This window comes from Salvelinus alpinus, chromosome 13 (genome assembly GCF_045679555.1).
Source record: "Salvelinus alpinus chromosome 13, SLU_Salpinus.1, whole genome shotgun sequence".
Lineage (NCBI taxonomy): Eukaryota > Metazoa > Chordata > Actinopteri > Salmoniformes > Salmonidae > Salvelinus > Salvelinus alpinus.
Window position 1 is genome coordinate 7,063,814 of NC_092098.1, and position 19,025 is coordinate 7,082,838.

Below are 19,025 nucleotides of genomic sequence, written 5' to 3' on the forward strand. Positions count from 1 at the left end.
CACTGGAGGCTTTGTGCCATGGATCATCACTGGAGGCTTTGTGCCATGGATCATCACTGGAGGCTTCGTGCCATGGATCATCACTGGAGGCTTTGTGCCATGGATCATCACTGGAGGCTTTGTGCCATGGATGATCACTGGAGGCTTTGTGCCATGGTTCATCACTGGAGGCTTCGTGCCATGGATCATCACTGGAGGCTTCTTGTCATGGATCATCACTGGAGGCTTCTTGCCATGGATCATCACTGGAGTGAGGAGACGTATGGGCAGTCTGGTAAGTGGAGCTGCCACAGGGCTCACCAGGCTGGGGAGATACAGGAGGATTAGTTCTGGGCGCAGGCACAGGACTCACCAGGCTGGAGAGACATACAGGAGGCCCTGTCCTTGGCAGAGGCACCGGATACACTGGGCCGTGGAGGCGCACTGGAGGTCTCGAGCTTGGAGCCTGCACAACCAGTCCTGACTGGGTGGTTATCTTCACCCTGCAAATGCGGGGCGCTGGCACAGGACGCACTGGGTTGTGCAGACGTACCGGAGACTGGAGGTCTGGAGAGCAGGGCTGGCACAACCCGTCCTGGCTGGATGCTCACCCTAGCCCGGCAGATGCGGGGAGCTGGAATGTAGCGCACCGGGCTAAGAACGCGTACTGGAGACACCGTGCGCTCCACCGCATAACACGGTGCCTGACCAGTACAACGCTCGCCACGGTAAGTTGGCTCAGGTCTCCAACTTGACTCAGCCAAACTCCCCGTGTGCCCCCCCAAAAGATTTTTGGGCGGGCTGCCTCTCGGGCTTCTTTGCTAGCCGTGTTCCCTCGTAACGCTGCCGCTCTGCTTTCGCTGCCTCCAGTTCCTCCCGTGGACGGCGATACTCCCCAGCCTGCCTCCAGGGTCCCTTACCGTCCAGGATTTCCTCCCAAGTCCATGAATCCTGAACACGCTGCTCCTCCTTACCTCGCTGCTTGGTCCGTTGGTGGTGGGTAGTTCTGTCATGGCCGTTGAAAGAACTTGACCAGAGCGCAGCGTTGTGAGTGTGTTGCAGTGTATTGCACTTTTTCTCAGAGTTGTAAAAGCAAGCAGAGCAGAAACTGGATACTCTTTATTTGAAAGATCTAGCTAGCAAAGTAACTGCTGTTTGACAGAAAAAATTGTGTTTATTCCCAGTGCTGAGCTAGTAGTGTAACTGACATGTTACGTTAGCTAATGTTTCATCCCCTCTCCACTGAAGTGAATTAACCACTAGCAGCTAGTTTAGTTAGCTAGCTAGTAGCTACCACAGCCAGGTCAGGTCTAGCTAGCCTCTCGCTATCTGTCAGGTAGCAGTATCTAACAGGTCTTGTGTGTATGGAAATGTTTTGTAGCCTTTGTTTTGTCCTGTTTCAACAGAAGTAAATTTAACGATGTACCGTTAGCTAGAGCTAGCCAAAAGTTGGCAAATGTTAGCTTACTGGCCCAACGCTCTAACCACTAGGCTACCTTATGGTCTTGTGAATGCTGGCTGAATGCTGGCAAAGAGTATGTTTTTTAATCTCAGCATGTCTACAGATTCTCCCTGTTTTTGTTTGCTTGAAAATGTTGATAATGGAGACTGTTATCAGTAGAAACTGTGTAATCCAGAATTTATAGCGACTAAGAAATGTATTGTCATTAATTGGAAGGTTGGTTATCCTCCCACAATGGATGGCTGAAATGTCAAGTGATCTATCACTAGATTTGATTTATTACAAGATTAAAGGTATACTGTGCAACTTTCATAACGTCTGGATGCCTTATATGGAATACTGTACGACAAAAGGAGTCTATATTGAAAACATGCCCACATCAGCGGAGATACCTATTTAGGCCATCCCTAGCTGCTAGGCTGCTCAGTCCTGGCCCTGGGGGTCTGCCGTACTGTTGGTTGCCACTCTGAAAGCAATAATGAATGTTTTACTAAGATCCTAAAGCTGAGTGGGGTGTGTTTGGTTGGGGCGCTGCAGGGCTGTGGAACCCTAGGGGCAGGACGGGGTGACCCAGCTATATTGTGTGCAAAAAGAGCTTTATTAGGCCCATGATATGAATTATATGGAGGATGTACTGTTTCTGTGTGTTAATGTGTAGGTGTAGGTGTGCTTTTATTAAACGTATGTTTTTCAAACCTTACGCTTGAGACGTAAAAAGATAGGAAGGAAGTTTATCGGGAGAGAGTTTAGTTATTGACTAGACTGGTGGGAGTCAGGTGTGCAGGCGGCTCGGGCTAAAATTGGATATTTTTTTATTTATTTTTTATTTAACCTTTATTTAACCAGGTAGGCAAATTGAGAACACGTTCTCATTTACAATTGCGACCTGGCCAAGATAAAGCAAAGCAGTTCGACACATACAACAACACATAGTTACACATGGAGTAAAACAAACATATAGTCAATGATACAGTGAAAAAAAATAAGTCTATATACAATGTGAGCAAGTGAGGTGAGATAAGGGAGGTGAAGGCAAACAAATATATGTATAAATAAATAAAAATATAAAAAGGCCATGGTGGCGAAGTAAATACAACACAGCAAGTAAAATAAAATAACTAAAAACACTGGAATGGTTGGTTTGCAGTGGAAGAAAGCGCAAAGTAGAGACAGAAATAATGGGGTGCAAAGGAGCAAAATAAATAAATAAATACAGTAGGTAAAGAGGTAGTTGTTTGGGCTAAATTATAGATGGGCTATGTACAGGTGCAGTAAGCTATGAGCTGCTCTGACAGCTGGTGCTTAAAGCTAGTGAGGGAGATAAGTGTTTCCAGTTTCAGAGATTTTTGTAGTTCGTTCCAGTCATTGGCAGCAGAGAACTGGAAGGAGAGGCGGCCAAAGGAAGAATTGGTTTTGGGGGTGACCAGAGAGATAAACCTGCTGGAGCGCGTGCTACAGGTAGGTGTTGCTATGGTGACCAGCGAGCTGAGATAAGGGGGGACTTTACATAGCAGGGTCTTGTAGATGACCTGGAACCAGTGGGTTTGGCGACGAGTATGAAGCGAGGGCCAGCCAACGAGAGTGTACAGGTCGCAGTGGTGGGTAGTATATGGGGCTTTGGTGACAAAACGGATGGCACTGTGATAGACTGCATCCAATTTATTGAGTAGGGTTTTGGAGGCTATTTTGTAAATTACATCACCGAAGTCGAGGATTGGTAGGATGGTCAGTTTTACAAGGGTATGTTTGGCAGCATGAGTGAAGGATGCTTTGTTGCGGAATAGGAAGCCAATTCTAGATTTAACTTTGGATTGGAGATGTTTGATGTGAGTCTGGAAGGAGAGTTTACAGTCTAACCAGACACCTAGGTATTTGTAGTTGTCCACATATTCTAAGTCAGAGCCGTCCAGAGTAGTGATGTTGGACAGGAGGGCAGGTGCAGGCAGCGATCGGTTGAAGAGCATGCATTTAGTTTTACTTGTATTTAAGAGCAATTGGAGGCCACGGAAGGAGAGTTGTATGGCATTGAAGCTCGCCTGGAGGGTTGTTAACACAGTGTCAAAAGAAGGGCCAGAAGTATACAGAATAGTGTCGTCTGCGTAGAGGTGGATCAGAGAATCACCAGCAGCAAGAGCGACATCATTGATGTATACAGAGAAGAGAGTCGGTCCAAGAATTGAACCCTGTGGCACCCCCATGGAGACTGCCAGAGGCCCGGACAACAGACCCTCCGATTTGACACACTGAACTCGATCAGAGAAGTAGTTGGTGAACCAGGCGAGGCAATCATTAGAGAAACCAAGGCTGTCGAGTCTGCCGATGAGGATGTGGTGATTGACAGAGTCAAAAGCCTTGGCCAGGTCAATGAATACGGCTGCACAGTATTGTTTCCTATCGATGGCGGTTAAGATATCGTTTATGACCTTGAGCGTGGCTGAGGTGCACCCATGACCAGCTCTGAAACCAGATTGCATAGCGGAGAAGGTATGGTGGGATTCGAAATGGTCGGTAATCTGTTTGTTGACTTGGCTTTCGAAGACCTTAGAAAGGCAGGGTAGGATAGATATAGGTCTGTAGCTGTTAGGGTCAAGAGTGTCCCCCCCTTTGAAGAGGGGGATAACCGCAGCTGCTTTCCAATCTTTGGGAATCTCAGACGACACGAAAGAGAGGTTGAAAAGGCTAGTAATAGGGGTGGCAACAATTTCAGCAGATAGTTTTAGAAAGAAAGGGTCCAGATTATCTAGCCCGGCTGATTTGTAAGGGTCCAGATTTTGCAGCTCTTTTAGAACATCAGCTGACTGTATTTGGGAGAAAGAGAAATGGAGAAGGCTTGGGCGAGTAGCAGAGGGGAGGGCAGTGCTGTTGTCCGGGGTAGGGGTAGCCAGGTGGAAAGCATGGCCAGCCGTAGAAAAATGCTTATTGAAATTCTCAATTATAGTGGATTTGTCGGTGGTGACAGTGTTTCCTATCTTCAGAGCAGTTGGAAGCTGGGAGGAGGTGTTCTTATTCTCCATGGACTTTACAGTGTCCCAGAACTTTTTTGAATTTGTGTTGCAGGAAGCAAATTTCTGCTTGAAAAAGCTAGCCTTGGCTTTTCTAACTGCCTGTGTATACTGGTTTCTAGCTTCCCTGAAAAGTTGCATATCACGGGGGCTGTTCGATGCTAATGCAGAACGCCATAGGATGTTTTTCTGTTGGTTAAGGGCAGTCAGGTCAGGAGAGAACCAAGGGCTATATCTGTTCCTGGTTCTAAATTTCTTGAATGGGGCATGCTTATTCAAGATGGTGAGGAAGGCATTTAAAAAAAATGTCCAGGCATCCTCTACTGACGGGATGAGATCAATATCCTTCCAGGATACCTCGGCCAGGTCGATTAGAAAGGCCTGCTCGCTGAAGTGTTTCAGGGAGCGTTTGACAGTGATGAGTGGAGGTCGTTTGACCGCTGACCCATTACGGATGCAGGCAATGAGGCAGTGATCGCTGAGATCTTGGTTGAAAACAGCAGAGGTGTATTTGGAGGGCAAGTTTGTTAGGATGATATCTATGAGGGTACCCGTGTTTACGGAATTGGGGTGGTACCTGGTAGGTTCATTGATAATTTGTGTGAGATTGAGGGCATCAAGCTTAGATTGTAGGGTGGCTGGGGTGTTAAGCATGTTAAAATTTAGGTCGCCTAGCAGCACGAGCTCTGAAGATAGATGGGGGGCAATCAGTTCACATATAGTGTCCAGAGCACAGCTGGGGGCAGAGGGTGGTCTATAGCAGGCGGCAACGGTGAGAGACTTGTTTTTAGAGAGGTGGATTTTTAAAAGTAGAAGTTCAAATTGTTTGGGAACAGACCTGGATAGTAAAACAGAACTCTGCAGGCAGTCTTTGCAATAGATTGCAACACCGCCCCCTTTGGCCGTTCTATCTTGTCTGAAAATCTTGTAGTTGGGGATGAAAATGTCAGAATTTTTGGTGGTCTTTCTAAGCCAGGATTCAGACACGGCTAAAACATCCGGGTTGGCAGAGTGTGCTAAAGCAGTGAACAAAACAAACTTAGGGAGGAGGCTTCTAATGTTAACATGCATGAAGCCAAGGCTATTACGGTTACAGAAGTCATCAAAAGAGAGCGCCTGGGGAATAGGAGTGGAGCTAGGTACTGCAGGGCCTGGATTCACCTCTACATCACCAGAGGAACAGAGGAGGAGTAGGATAAGGGTACGGCTAAAAGCTATGAGAATTGGTCGTCTAGAACTTCTAGAGCAGAGAGTAAAAGGAAGTTTCTGGGGGCGATAAAATAGCTTAAAGGAATAATGTACAGACAAAGGTATGGTAGGATGTGAATACAGTGGAGGTAAACCTAGGTATTGAGTGATGATGAGAGAGATATTGTCTCTAGAAACATCATTGAAACCAGGTGATGTCATCGCATATGTGGGTGGTGGAACTGTGAGGTTGGATATGGTATAGTGAGCAGGGCTAGAGGCTCTACAGTGAAATAAGCCAATAAACACTAACCAGAACAGCAATGGACAAGGCATATTTACATTAAGGAGAGGCATGCTTAATCGAGTGATCAATAAGGGTCCAGTGAGTAGAGGTTGGTTGGGGTCACGGCGATCCAGACAGCTGGCCGGGTAGATGGCTATCGGTAGCAAGATAGCATAGTATGGAAGTCTATTTGTAGATACCTCGTGCGTTTCCGTCGGTAGGTTAGTGGGGTTCCGTGTGGTAGAGGGGATCAATCCAAATTGGCAAAATAGATATAGTGACCCAAGAAGAAAATAAAATAAATAAATAATAATAATAATTGTCCGATATACTTATTCAGATAGCAGCCGATAAGACAGCTAACGGTTAGCGGGCCCCAGATGAGCGTTCAGGTAACGTCGGGACGGAGGTGCCAGTTGGATAACTCCCTCGGGCAGATAACGTCGGCAGTCAGTCGTGAAGGCCCGGTGGGGCTCCGTATCTGCAGCAAAAAAAAAAAAAAAAAAAAAACGGGTCCGGATAGGTGACTGTAGCCCAGGAATGGCTGATGGAACTCCTCAGCTGGCTAGCTCCGGAATGATTTGAGTTTGCTCCGGGATCGACGTAAGCCAATAGTCAATATAGAGCCAATATAGAGGATGTCATAAAAAAGACAATTAAAAGTTAGGTCTTTGTACTTTATTTGTCAGAGTTGTTCATTTGTTAGGCTTTTGGTTAAAGGTGCAACAAAATATTGATTACTGAATTGATCTAGTTCAGTCTTATCTAGTTCAGTCTTTAAATGTATGCTCACGCAGCTGTGCATAACAAGTAATAGAACAACGGATCTATTACTGGTGTGATCATATATTCTACCTCAAATTTTTAAATATAATTTAAAAAAATGTCCTGAACAACAATGCATTGACAGGGCAATTCAAGCAAAGCCAATATGTGGTGATAATGTATTGGGCCTATAGCTTACTGCACAAACCTCATTGCTACAGTACTGTTTTTAATTGGTTAACGTTGCAAAGGTTTACATTTTTTAAGTCATGTTAAAAAAAAATCTGAGTGGTAGATCTCGGCTTGCATTTTGACTCAGAAAGTGATCTTGACTTAGAAAAGGTTGGTGACCAATGTTCTAGAGTTTTCCCTGTTATAACGTTTCCCTTTACTGTGGCAATTGTGATCGAATCAACACAATATTATCCACTTTAAATGCTACGTACCGAAACAAAACAAACTATGCAAGAGATTTTGTTGTAGGCGGAATGCATCAGCCCGTACTGTCACGGCCGTTGAAAGAACTTGATCAAAGCGCAGCGTGATGAGCGTACATTTGATTTTTATTAGAAAAGACGCCGAACAAAACAATAAACACTACAAAAACAAACCGTGAAGCTAAAGGCTATGTGCCATAAACAAAGTCAACTTCCCACAAAGACAGGTGGGAAAAAGGGCTACCTAAGTATGGTTCTCATTCAGAGACAATGATAGACAGCTGTCCCTGATTGAGAACCCTACCCGGCCAAAACACAGAAATACAAATAATAGATCATAGAATACCCACCCCAACTCACACCCTGACCAAACCAAAATAGAGACATAAAAAGGATCTCTAAGGTCAGGGCGTGACACGTACTCTACATGGTGAGGCACAAACAAGACTGGTGCTGCATAAACAATCAGAGCTGCAGTAGGCCTATATGCAGCTAGACCATTGCCTTATATGGATCTGTGCCATTTACTTTGAACTGGACTGTGTTCACAGCATGAGCGGTCGTGAGTAGATGCACTTGTTTTGAGATGAAAGCGAGAGCTGCATGTAGCCACGTATGCACATTTTGTTCATACTCTTTGCAAGTTAGTGAGTTATTAGCCCAGTTATAGGTAATTTGTAGTCAGCAATAGGGAAGTGATTGCTTCCTACAAGAGCACAAAACATGTACATTTCTAGACATCTTTGAAAAGCATGTCAGGTAAAGAGCTTTTTTTCCCTCTTAAAGGGTCCGTGTTGTATTTTGAGACAGGCTTGAATAAGCTAAGTAGCCAAAAGGCAGAGGGAAGCATAATTGGTCTGATTCTCTGTAATAATGGTATGGGAATAATAATTCATTTTATTTTGTAAAATGTCTTCTTGCATCAAACACCACAACATGTTTTTTTCATGGAATCCCATGGATCTCATGGAATGGAATCTCATGGAATGTAGGCCTGCATTGAACACCAAACATTGGCTGCACAGAATTTTCACAACGTTCAAGTTTGCGCTCAGCAGACCTGAATTTTGCTCAGTGCCAAAAAACAGGGAACATTGCCTGTAACATGATGCAGCCATCACTATGCTTGAAAATATGGAGAGCGGTACTCAGTAAAGTGATGGATTTGCCCCAAACATAGCACAGTATTCAGGACAAAAAGTGAATTGCTTTGCCACATTTTTTGTAGTATTACTTTAGTACCTTTGTAAAGGATGTCATGCTGCTTGCTTAGCGAGTACCAGTACCTCACAAACCCATGTGACCGCCCTCCTCAAGTGTCTTAGCCGATCGCGCCATCTCAAAAGCTAGCTAATGAGGTGACGCAAGCAGGACACTTAAGGCTGAGGAGTAAGTTTCACACATCCCCAGTTTTCTCCTATCACAGCCATTAACTCTGTAACTGTTTTAAAGTCACCATTGGCCTCATGGTGAAATCCCTGAGCGGTTTTCTTCCTCTCTGGCAACTGAGTTTGTAAGGATTGCTGTATCTTTGTAGTGACTGTGTGTATTGATACACCATCCAAAGTGTAATTAATAACCACTATGCTCAAAGGGATATTCAGTGTCTGCTTATTTTTTTTTTATATATACATCTGCCAATAGGTGGCCTTCTTTGCGAGGCATTGGAAAAAGTTCCTGGTCTTTGTGGTTGAAAATCACTGCTCGACTGAGGGACCTTACAGATAATTGTATGTGTGGGGTACAGAGATGAGGTAGTCATTCAAAAATCATGCTAAAAACTTCTTGCACACGGAGCGAGTCCATGCAACTTATTATTATTTTACTCCTGAACGTATTTAGGCGTGCAATAACAAAGGGGTTGAATACTTATTGACTGAAGACATTTCAGCGTTTCATTTTTAATTAATTTGTACAAATGTCTAAAAACGTAATTCCACTTTGACATTATGGGGTAGTGTGTAGACCAGTGACAAAACAATCCAAATGTAATCCATTTTAAATTCAGGCTGTAACACAACAACATGTGGAAAAAGTCAAGGGGTGTGAACACTGTAGACTTACAGTGACCTAAAAGTCCAAAAATAAGTTGAGAACCTGGTATCTACCTGGGGACATATTTGTATATATGAACATAATATTATCTTAGTCATGTTTAAAGTCTGGATACTACAGGTTATACATATCGTTTTGGGTATAACAAGGTTATATGGTTGATCTGCGAGCAAGACGAAATAGAAAGCTGACCTGAGGCAAACAAGATCTCCCACTATAAAGCACCTACTTCCATAAGTAAAATCCCTATTGCATAAAATAGGAACAATGTTATCTTTCCAGTTAATATAAAAACACAGGCTAAAGTCCCTGCAGGACTATTGCACACATTGCAAGAGATGATTGTAAAGACACTTAATGCGTAATTCAAGGAATATATCGTTTTCCCCAAAATGTCTCCTAACAAACACACATCGTATAATTTCTCTCAGTTCAGGACATTGTGCAATCTAAAATAGAGGGCTTGGAGGTGGGGTAGTCCAATGGATCTTCTTGAGGGGGCAAGGAGGTGTGGTTTATTGGTTCAGAGATCCATATTTCCCCCCAAAACCAGGGCTGCTACTTGCTGGGTCCTTTAAGAGTGTTGAAATAGTCTTTCAGAGTTTCCTCGATGTTGGGCACGCCAAAGTTTTGAGCTGCAAAGATGCCTGTGCAAGTCCCAAGGACCACGCCCAAAACCGCAGAGGATCGCAGCCTAGACACGACATACCCTGCCAAGAAGCCCTTGAGGAAAGGAGAGGCCAGCACACTGCCACCCTGGAACAAATAAATGCACAATAATCCTCATGTTAGAAACAAACGCAACACACAGGTGTGTAGTTGCTCTCATCTGACAGTTTGACAAGATGTATGGAAAACCTGTGCACTATGAATCCATGCACAAACAGACTTGATATATAGCCTAATAACTACAGAAAAGAGATGGCTTGTATGAGGTCATGTTTATGTGAAAACACAGCCTGAGGCTAGGGTGTCCAATCAAAAACGTATCTTTGACCAATTGGTAAACTAATAAATTAATTGTGTAGATAATCCTCGAAGAAAACCAATGGTCCAAACGTCATGTCTCCATCATAATATTTTTCGAAAGCTATTGGAGTGTTTACCCTTGTACTTTTGTAAGATGGCCCGCATTAGGGTGACTAATTCAATGGATGCCAGAGAAAAAAATGGGTCTAAGAAATATGGAAAATTGCATCGTATCAGCTAGGCTGGATTCTGTGCAAGAGTTAAGGCTACTGGCTACCTGACAGGCTCGCTTTTTCGTTGAACTCATCATTTTCTTCTCAAATCTGCAGGACATAAAACAATATAGAGGTAAGGTGGATATCGGTTTTGAGACATGACATGTAGTATTTTCATATTTTAGTATACACTTTAAATATTAATTTGAAATTCCTGTTCTTTTTCGAAGTTTTCTCACCAAAAAAAGCGTTTATTTGTGAAATGTCAACGGATATATCAAAACTTTTGATTTTCAAAGCCTTTTACTTTTAATTCAGCTCTTGCCATGCTAATTTAGCTTTTTGCTTCCCGTGGAAACAAATTTGAAGACAAAGGCCACAAAATGTAAAATGCTCAAAAGTTGTTACGAGAAACCTGCACCACTATGTCAACAGAGCTCGGTGCTTATTATCGTATGTACTAGGTTACAAAATCTGACTTTTGGGATATAATGTTAATGATATGTTAGAGAAAGACCCCACTGAACGATTCAGAACATGAACAATCATATTTGTTTTGGTCAAAAAATATTTTATAACTTACGGAAGTTAAATTTCATCACCAAAGCACGTTTTCACCTACTCATATCATGGGTGGACACCCTACTGAGTCCTGTGTGTGTTTCAGGGCTTCCCCAAAAAAATATATGAAAAGACAAGTAAAATGAGCTCCGGCCAATTGTCCAGGAGAAGAAAAAAAAATCCCATTGCGAAAATGCATTTTAGCCTATTCATTGATTGAAATACCTGTCGATGTAGCGCTAGAACGGTTACTGCAGCTCATCAAACAGCTTGTTCGTTAATGCTGGAGTGAAACGTGCTTTTATCAGCCTAATAATTGCGCAACAATTCTGAACGTAATCGCTTGTTAAAAAACCGTTTTGATGGCCATGATTAAAAAGAGCTAATATATGCTTCCCATTTGCCATTCAAGTGCATAGGCAACTAGGCAGGCTTCAGGACATCACACAGGACATCACACTTTGCAATAAGCTGGAGCCAATATGCATTTTGAAAACATATGTAACTACTTCATTTTTTGAAACCTGAACGTTTTACTACATATTATGAGGCATGTCTTACCTTGCTTCAAAGAAGCCTAGCAAAAATCCAACCAAACGTGCAGCAGGAAATTATTTTATAAAGACTATGCCAATGAAATCAGTAGCCTATTCTCTCATGTTCAATTGGTTTTCAAATGTATTTCATTGTCCAGTAGCCAAAGGCACAATCCTAGTCATGTTAGCAACCCATGCTAGTTGTTGCATCTTTATCTCCCCTCTTTCAAAATTTCGAACAGATATTTTCATCTCGGTATGAAATCGCTCACATGTGCTGTGTGCTTTTGCCAATGGTGTTTTCCCACTAATTGCATTATGGAATTAACATTCACGCATAGCTTACTGCCTTGTGTGCATTGCTGTGCTTATAATGTAAAGAAATCCTTGTTGATCAAAATCTTAAGCTAAATGTTCTGATCTGTTGCATGAGTCTCTCTGTTGCATTCAGTCATTCTGAATTGCACTGTTTGTGGACGCCATAATTGGGTTAAGCATCCAATGCATATGGGTCCGGTAAATGTCTTAAACGTCCAGTAAATTAAAAGTGCTGCCGGTCAAATGTATGGCGCCACATTTTTGGAAAACCCTGGTTTGTGTGTCGGACATCTGACTGCTCACCTGTGGGATCCCAGCCTGTACTTCCTTCTCCACACGGCGCTGAATGTCCTCTAGCTGGTCCTTGAGCTCTGCCAGATCCTTTAGCTGTCTCAAAGGGTAGTAGTACATGTCAAAAGTCAATTTAGGACTGTAAGCAAGGCAAGTTATTGACACATAAAACTTGAATCCGTCCTCCCCAATTAATGTGCCACCAACCTCCTGTGCCTGAGTGCCTAGCTGCTGCTACTCTCTGTTATTATTCTAAGTTACATAGTCACTTTAATACCTCTACCTACATGTACATTTTACCTCGACTAACTGGTGCCCTGCACATTGACTCTGTACCGGTACCCCCTGAATATAGCCCCGCTATTGTTATTTTACTGCTGCTCTTTAATTATTTGTTACTTCTTTCTTATTAATACAAAAAAAATGCATTGTTGGTTAAGGGCTTGTAAGTAAGCATTTCACTGTAAGGTCGACACCTGTTGTATTTGGCACAAGTGACAAATACAATTTGATTTGATATCTAAGGTAGATCTACACTCAAGTGATTCTTTAGTCCAAAATGTGTGTCCCAAAACAATCAAATATTCCATCCGAATTCTTCCTCTTACTGAGTCCCATTATATTGTATACGAAATCCATTCTTCGCCGATACTAATGAATGAATGAACTTAACATCTTGATCGACTATTGATTACCCTGGACTAGTGTGCACAGCTTTGACCGCTCAGACAAAGATATGTAAAACTAAGATATTTCCTCTGTGTCGTTTTCAATGGGAGCAAATGAAGCATAGTAGGCCGAACAAGCAAGGAGGTGGGCAGAGCCAAACACGAGCTAGAGATTTTATTGGCGTGATTAAGCATCATTTGCATATAACAGTTAGAGAACGCCTTCTTTGTGAAGTGCGCTAGTGCCGTAACTCAATTAGCCCCTCCATTCTTTTTAAACAACGCACATTTTTTATAACTTTGGCAAACGGTCACGTCTACAAAAATGTGTGCATTCTGTTCGTAACAGTTTATAGTTTGGCGAACAGAAAACTATACTGAGATCGGGCTCTTCGATTAGAAAATCAGCGGAATGTCGGATCAGTTCCATCTCGCTCCATACTCCCTCGTCTCCTCAACATAATTGGTGGGTAGTCGCAATTCCAACCGGATGCTTCTGATTTATACATCTGGTGAAACACGGGTCTGCTCGTTCTATCCGTAGCTCAGTCAAGGAAAATGTGTATTCTACCGGTTAAAACAATATGGCATATGAGCATCGTGTTTCCAGTCTACATTCTCACAATCATATCCAGCACAACTGCTAGCTATATAGACTGTAGCAGTCACCAATGGCCCAGCAGGTCAGGTTGCTACATGAATGTAATGTTTAGTAAACGTTAGCTAGCTCGCATAGCTGGGCTAGTTTGACAGTTTCTTAGCAAAAACATAAAGCTAGCAAGCTAATTAACGGTCAGTCAACTATCTACACGTAACGTTAGCTACACCGAATATACCAAAAACTGGCTAATAAGCAACTGCTACAACCGCGAATACAAGCTCGGATGTTTAACTCTCCATAGGCTAAAGTTTACGGCACTAACCTTGTCGTCCGCCATGTCTTGAATTAATGCTGGTGGTACTGATTTATGACTGGGCTCGATTTCCTTCCCTGCTAAAATATGTGTGACTAAAAGTCATGTGCGCTGTGCGGACTGTTTTTACTCAGTTTACTTTCTGGACTACATCGCTGTTATAAGCATTCTTTACAATGTGGCAATATCAATTCGTTTTAAAATCTAGCTACTAGCGTTATTATTTATTTATTACATGATTAGGATTGGAATTGAGGCCAGTACAGTTACAGGACACGGCAGGCGTAAAGTTAGCTTGCAGTATTCGCAAGTAAAATAAACTGATTTGAAACTATTAGTAATTGTAATCGGACAGCCTTTTGGGGGGATTACATGGGGAACATTTACATAATGCTATGAAACTGAATGTCAACAAGTACAACAATATTCAAAATTCTAAGAGTTTGCACAAATACATGGCTCTGCCTGATGCCATCAGAGGAGCTTTGTACATCAAGGGGGGTTGTAATTCCACACGCGAACTGGGTGGTGCCACGGCAACTGAAGTGGAGGCTTCATATATACATTAATTTGGTGGATGTGAGAAGAGGATGACGCAAGCAGACTGAACGATGACCCGCAGTGTGAGCCGTCAAGACATGGATGCTGATTAAGGTGAACCATAGAAATAAAGTACATGATGGAACTACAGACCATGTGATGCCAATGGCAGTCGTGTTTTCCAAACAATTTCCATATAAGAATGCTCAAGAGGACACATTATTAGGCTATGTCAAATCAAATGTTACTTGTCACACGCGCTGAATACAACAGGTATGGCCATTTGATTAATGAATATGCAGCCGGGAGGTAGATTGTCTGTGGATTGTACTGGCCATAGGACAGATGCAGCCATAGGCTCTCTATCTTACATTGCCTCTAACTTTTGCTCGGTTGAAACCTCTGGTTGTACTGTGACAAGGATAGTCTAACTGCCAGATTAATTTACATCATTTAGCAGACCCTCTTATCCAGAGCAATTTACAATAGTGAGTGCATACATTTTCATACTGGTCCCCTGTGGGAATCAAACCAACTGAGCTACACACAACTACACTAGAACTACACTATAATTACACTACAGCATTGCATCGAGGGAAAAGAGATGGGTTTAGAAAAGCTGCAGCAACAGACGTCGCCTTCAAGGAAGCCTGCCTATAGAACACCCTTCCTCCCTATAGAACACCCTTCCTCCCTATAAAACACCACAGCGTACTGATGCAGCCATCAGGAAAGTTAAGATGTACAGTAAATCATCCTCTATTCTGTGATGTTGCTATGAAAAGCACTCTCAAAGTGTCCCTTCTCATATCTTTTTAAGAGTAGGGCTTGGCAGATGCAGGTTCTTTGTGAGGGGCAGATTTATGTCTCCAATCTTCCCGAGACACCCCTTTTTACACAGAGGCATCCCATCTCAAATTGAATTGAAACCTATTACGACTCCCTCACTACGAGAATACTTGATAGGCTACACCAGTCGCATTCAGTCTGTGAGAAAGCACGTTTGTTTTGATTTCTGTATTATTGCGCTTTTGTTGGCCTCAGATATAACTGTAGTAATGTATTTCTTCTAGAAAAAGCATGCTTTTTGGGTGTGCCTTTGTCTTTAGTGCCCTTTCCTCTGCCTCAGCAGTCCTTAAGGCACAGAGAGCCAGGGGACAACCAGAGAGGGAGGGAGAGGAAGAGCGATCGAAAAGCGTGTGAGAGAGAGAGGTAAAGGGGCGGGGAGAAAGGAGGGGGAGTGGCTGAAGCTGCAGGCATCACTGAGCGCAATACAAAGAGAGCGAAACGAAAGGCAGCAGCAGTGTAACAAACAGCATCCCTCCAGCACAGATAGAGAGATAGTCGAGAGAAAGAGATCATCAAGACGGGGGGGAGAAGGGATTGTTTATTTTGTATTCAGAGAGTTCCCGGACGGGGCTTGCACAGAGAGTCAGACAGAGAAAGAAAGAGTGAATCTTTTTGAATCCTCTTGGCATGTGAGTGTGTCCCTTGACGCTTGGCGCGGTGTGCAGTTGTAAGGAGTGTGCGGGGGAGAGTTGTCCTGGCGGCATCAGGGCGTTTTGGACTGGAATGTGGTGCAGCTAAGCCAGGTGGCCAGGAAGGAAGGAACACCTATCAGCATGCTGGGGAAGGATTACATGCTCGCCATCATCATAGTCAATTATGACGGTGAGTAAACACACACACACACACTGTCCTGGGCTCCTCCAGACCTTTTTCTCTCCTCGTCCCTTGTTCCCCAGAGGGAGAGGAGACGGCCGGCCGAGGAGTAGTGAGTGCAGTAGGTACTGGCCTACAGGTGCGAGCTCATAATCTGATTTTCACTGGTAGACAGGGTCAACTACAGGTGCTGTGTCATCTAGGGCTGGCCAGGCATTCTGTCCCACACACTTTGTAGAGTGAAACTGGAAATACACGGTGGGTGCTTATATTTGTCTTGTTTCACACGTGTAAAAGTGTGTATTATACACGTGTAAAAGTGTGTATTATACACGTGTGCAATGTAAAGGTGTTTTTTTTTCTTCGCCTTGTCAGCGCGGGGATTCGAACTAGCGACCTTTCTGTTACTGTCCCAACGCTCTAACCGCTAGGCTACCTGTCGGAAAGTTTGAAGGGTTATTAAGATTGAGTTGGGCGATTGTGTGTTTGTTGAGAGTTCAGGTAGTGGACTAGATTTTTTTGTATTTAGCTTTGTATTAAAAGGATAGTTCACCCAAATTGCAAAATAACATTAGTTTCCTTACCCTGTTAGCAGTCTACAGCAGACCATGCTTTGGTTTAGTTTCCCTGGCACTGTTTCCAAATGCTAACGTTGTAGCATTTGTGGCACAAATCCCATAGAGCTTGCCAGCTTGTAGTCCTAAAACCCGCAAATGAGTTACCTCTAGTTTGTTCAGCCATCCCTATAGGGAAAATTAATGAGAAAGAATGGGTTTTAGGGATGAATCCCGAAAATAAGGTCTGAGGTTAACACAGGCTTAGGAGATCTTATACATTTTGTTTTATGAGATAATATCAGTCAGTTAACCTGACCTTTAGGAATTATGAAGCCTTTATGTCCTTTATGAGCTTCAAAATTCACAAAATGTGATGTTTGCTGATGAAGTTTGTCTCATAGACCAAAAGAATAAGATCTCCTAAGCCTGTGTTTACCACATACCTTATTTTCGGGATTTATCCAAAAACGGCATTCATTTCCCCATAGGCTTTGTCAAACGAATCACGGCAGAGTTAGTGCCTACAAAAAAAAGCCATTACTATTTCTCTCTATTCAAGTCATGGCACAAATCCAATTCAAGTCAATAGCATTTTTTGCACATCATTTCCAAATCATCCCAAAGTATTTAACATTTATTGTGCACCTCAAACAAAGTAACTTATAGATGATTTGAACATGATGCGCGAGAAGTGCTAATATCGGCACCATGACTTGACTGGGATTTGTCCCACAAATGCTAAAACGTTAGCATTTGGAAACAGTGCCGGGGAAACTAAACCAAAACATGGATTGATGTCATACCTTGTCTATAGACTGCTTACAGGGTAAATCAACCAATATGTCATTTTGTAATTTGGGTGAACTTTCCCTTTCATGATAATAAGGGCGATGGTGGGGATTTCACAAGCTGTGATGTATCTGTCTGTTGCTTCTGAACAGTTTCATATATCACAGTGTTACTAGGTGTTCTTGCTCACACATCATTATGGGATCATTACACCCTTGAGAGTAGAGGTCGACCGATTATGATTTTTCAACGCCGATACCGATTATTGGAGGACCAAAAAAAGCCGATACCGATTAACCAGCCGATTTTTATATATTTATTCGTAATAATGACAATTACAACAATACTGAATGAACAATGAACACTTTTATTTTAACTTCATATATTACATCAATACAATCAATTTAGTCTCAAATAAATAATGAAACATGTTCAATTTGGTTTAAATAATGCAAAAACAAAGTGTTGGAGAAGAAAGAAAAAGTGCAACATGTGCCATGTAAAAAAGCTAACTTAAGTTCCTTGCTCAGAACATGAGAACATATGAAAGCTGGTGGTTCCTTTTAACATGAGTCTTCAATATTCCCAGGTAAGAAGTTTTAGGTTGTAGTTATTATAGGACTATTTCTCTCTCTACCATTTGCATTTCATATACCTTTTGTGTCAGGACCCGGTGCGAGAAACAGTCACTAATAATCGTCAGAACCCAGAAGATGAGGCAGACACAGCAGTACTAGCGATAGTGGTTTAATAAAGAACAAAATCTTCAGGCAAAGAAACTAAATCCACAATGTCCAAAAATAAAGCCAAAAGGCACAAAATGGAAATCCTCCAAAATACAAAAGAAACTTCACAAAGTGGTAAAAAACAGCAGGGAAAAACAAACCTCAAAAGACTACTCAAATAATACACAAGAACTAAACCAGAGAACCTCTGGAAAATCCAACAAGAGAAAACTCTGAATAAAACAAGGCTTGGGCTGGGGCTGGGTGCTAACTTACAAACACTGAGCAAGGAACAAAGGAACACACAGGGTTTAAATACTAACAAGGGAATGACCTACAGGTGCAAACAATAATTAGAGCAAGAAAAACAAAAGGTACAAAAAAGGTGCAATGGGGACATCTAGTGACCAAAACCCGAACAGTCTTGGCCAAAACCTGACAGAATCCCCCTCCTAGGAACGGCTCCTGACGTTCCTACCAGCCTTCTCAGGGTGGAGGATCCTGAACTGACGAATGAGGTCAGGGTCCAGTATGTCCTTGGCAGGAACCCAGGAGCGCTCCTCGGGACCGTAGCCTTCCCAGTCCACCAGATACTGCCAGGACCGCTGCACCCGGCGGGAATCCAGTATCCGGTGGACGGTATAAGCCGACTGGCCACCGATGACACGGGGCGGAGGGGGAGGTCTGCCTGCCGGGATAAGGGGAGAAAAAACAACAGGTTTTAATAAAGAAATGTGAAATGTTGGATTGATCTTAAGGGATCTGGGTATGTGCAGGCGAAAAGTAACGGGATTGACTCTCCTGGCAATCTTAAAGGGACCGATGAACCTCTGGGACAGCTTGCGAGACTCCACCCGTAGTGGTAAATTCTTAGTTGAGAGCCATACTCTCTGGCCGGGGTACAGGGTAGGACCTGGACGGCGACGTCTGTTGGCTTGTTGTTGGTACTGCTGAGAGGAACGCAGAAGATTAAGACGTGCCTTCTTCCACGTAAGCCGACAGCGTCTGATGAACCTCGAGGCTGAAGGCACTCTGACTTCTGCCTCCTGGTCCGGGAACAATAGAGGCGCATAGCCAAACTGACACTCATGCGGGGATATACCAGT

General features: G+C 43.1%; 2 protein-coding genes across 2 annotated transcripts in view; one reads left to right on the forward strand and one right to left on the reverse strand.

The window, feature by feature from the left end:
• Positions 1-7,227: 7,227 nt before the first annotated feature.
• Positions 7,228-13,859, reverse strand: LOC139538044 (SLC35A4 upstream open reading frame protein-like). The gene is made up of 3 exons (XM_071339960.1): positions 13,656-13,859; positions 12,077-12,160; positions 7,228-9,930 (listed from the first exon to the last, which is right to left on the reverse strand). The coding sequence occupies exons 1-3, from the start codon at positions 13,668-13,670 to the stop codon at positions 9,733-9,735; spliced, it is 297 nt and encodes a 98-aa protein (XP_071196061.1). The 5' UTR covers positions 13,671-13,859; the 3' UTR covers positions 7,228-9,732.
• A 1,595-nt stretch (positions 13,860-15,454) lies between these two features.
• Positions 15,455-19,025, forward strand: part of LOC139538042 (amyloid-beta A4 precursor protein-binding family B member 3-like) — a 32,788-nt gene continuing 29,217 nt past the window's right edge. The window contains exon 1 of the mRNA XM_071339956.1: positions 15,455-15,857. Coding sequence (XP_071196057.1) covers positions 15,809-15,857 — 49 coding nt within the window. The 5' untranslated portion in view covers positions 15,455-15,808. The remainder of the gene's footprint in view (positions 15,858-19,025) is intronic.

Excerpts from the sequence above, each read along its gene's own strand:
- LOC139538044 (XM_071339960.1), bottom strand. Across the intron at positions 9,931-12,076 it reads TACAGGCTGGGATCCCACAG|GGTGGCAGTGTGCTGGCCTC; the intron begins GTGAGCAGTCAG and ends TATTTGTTCCAG.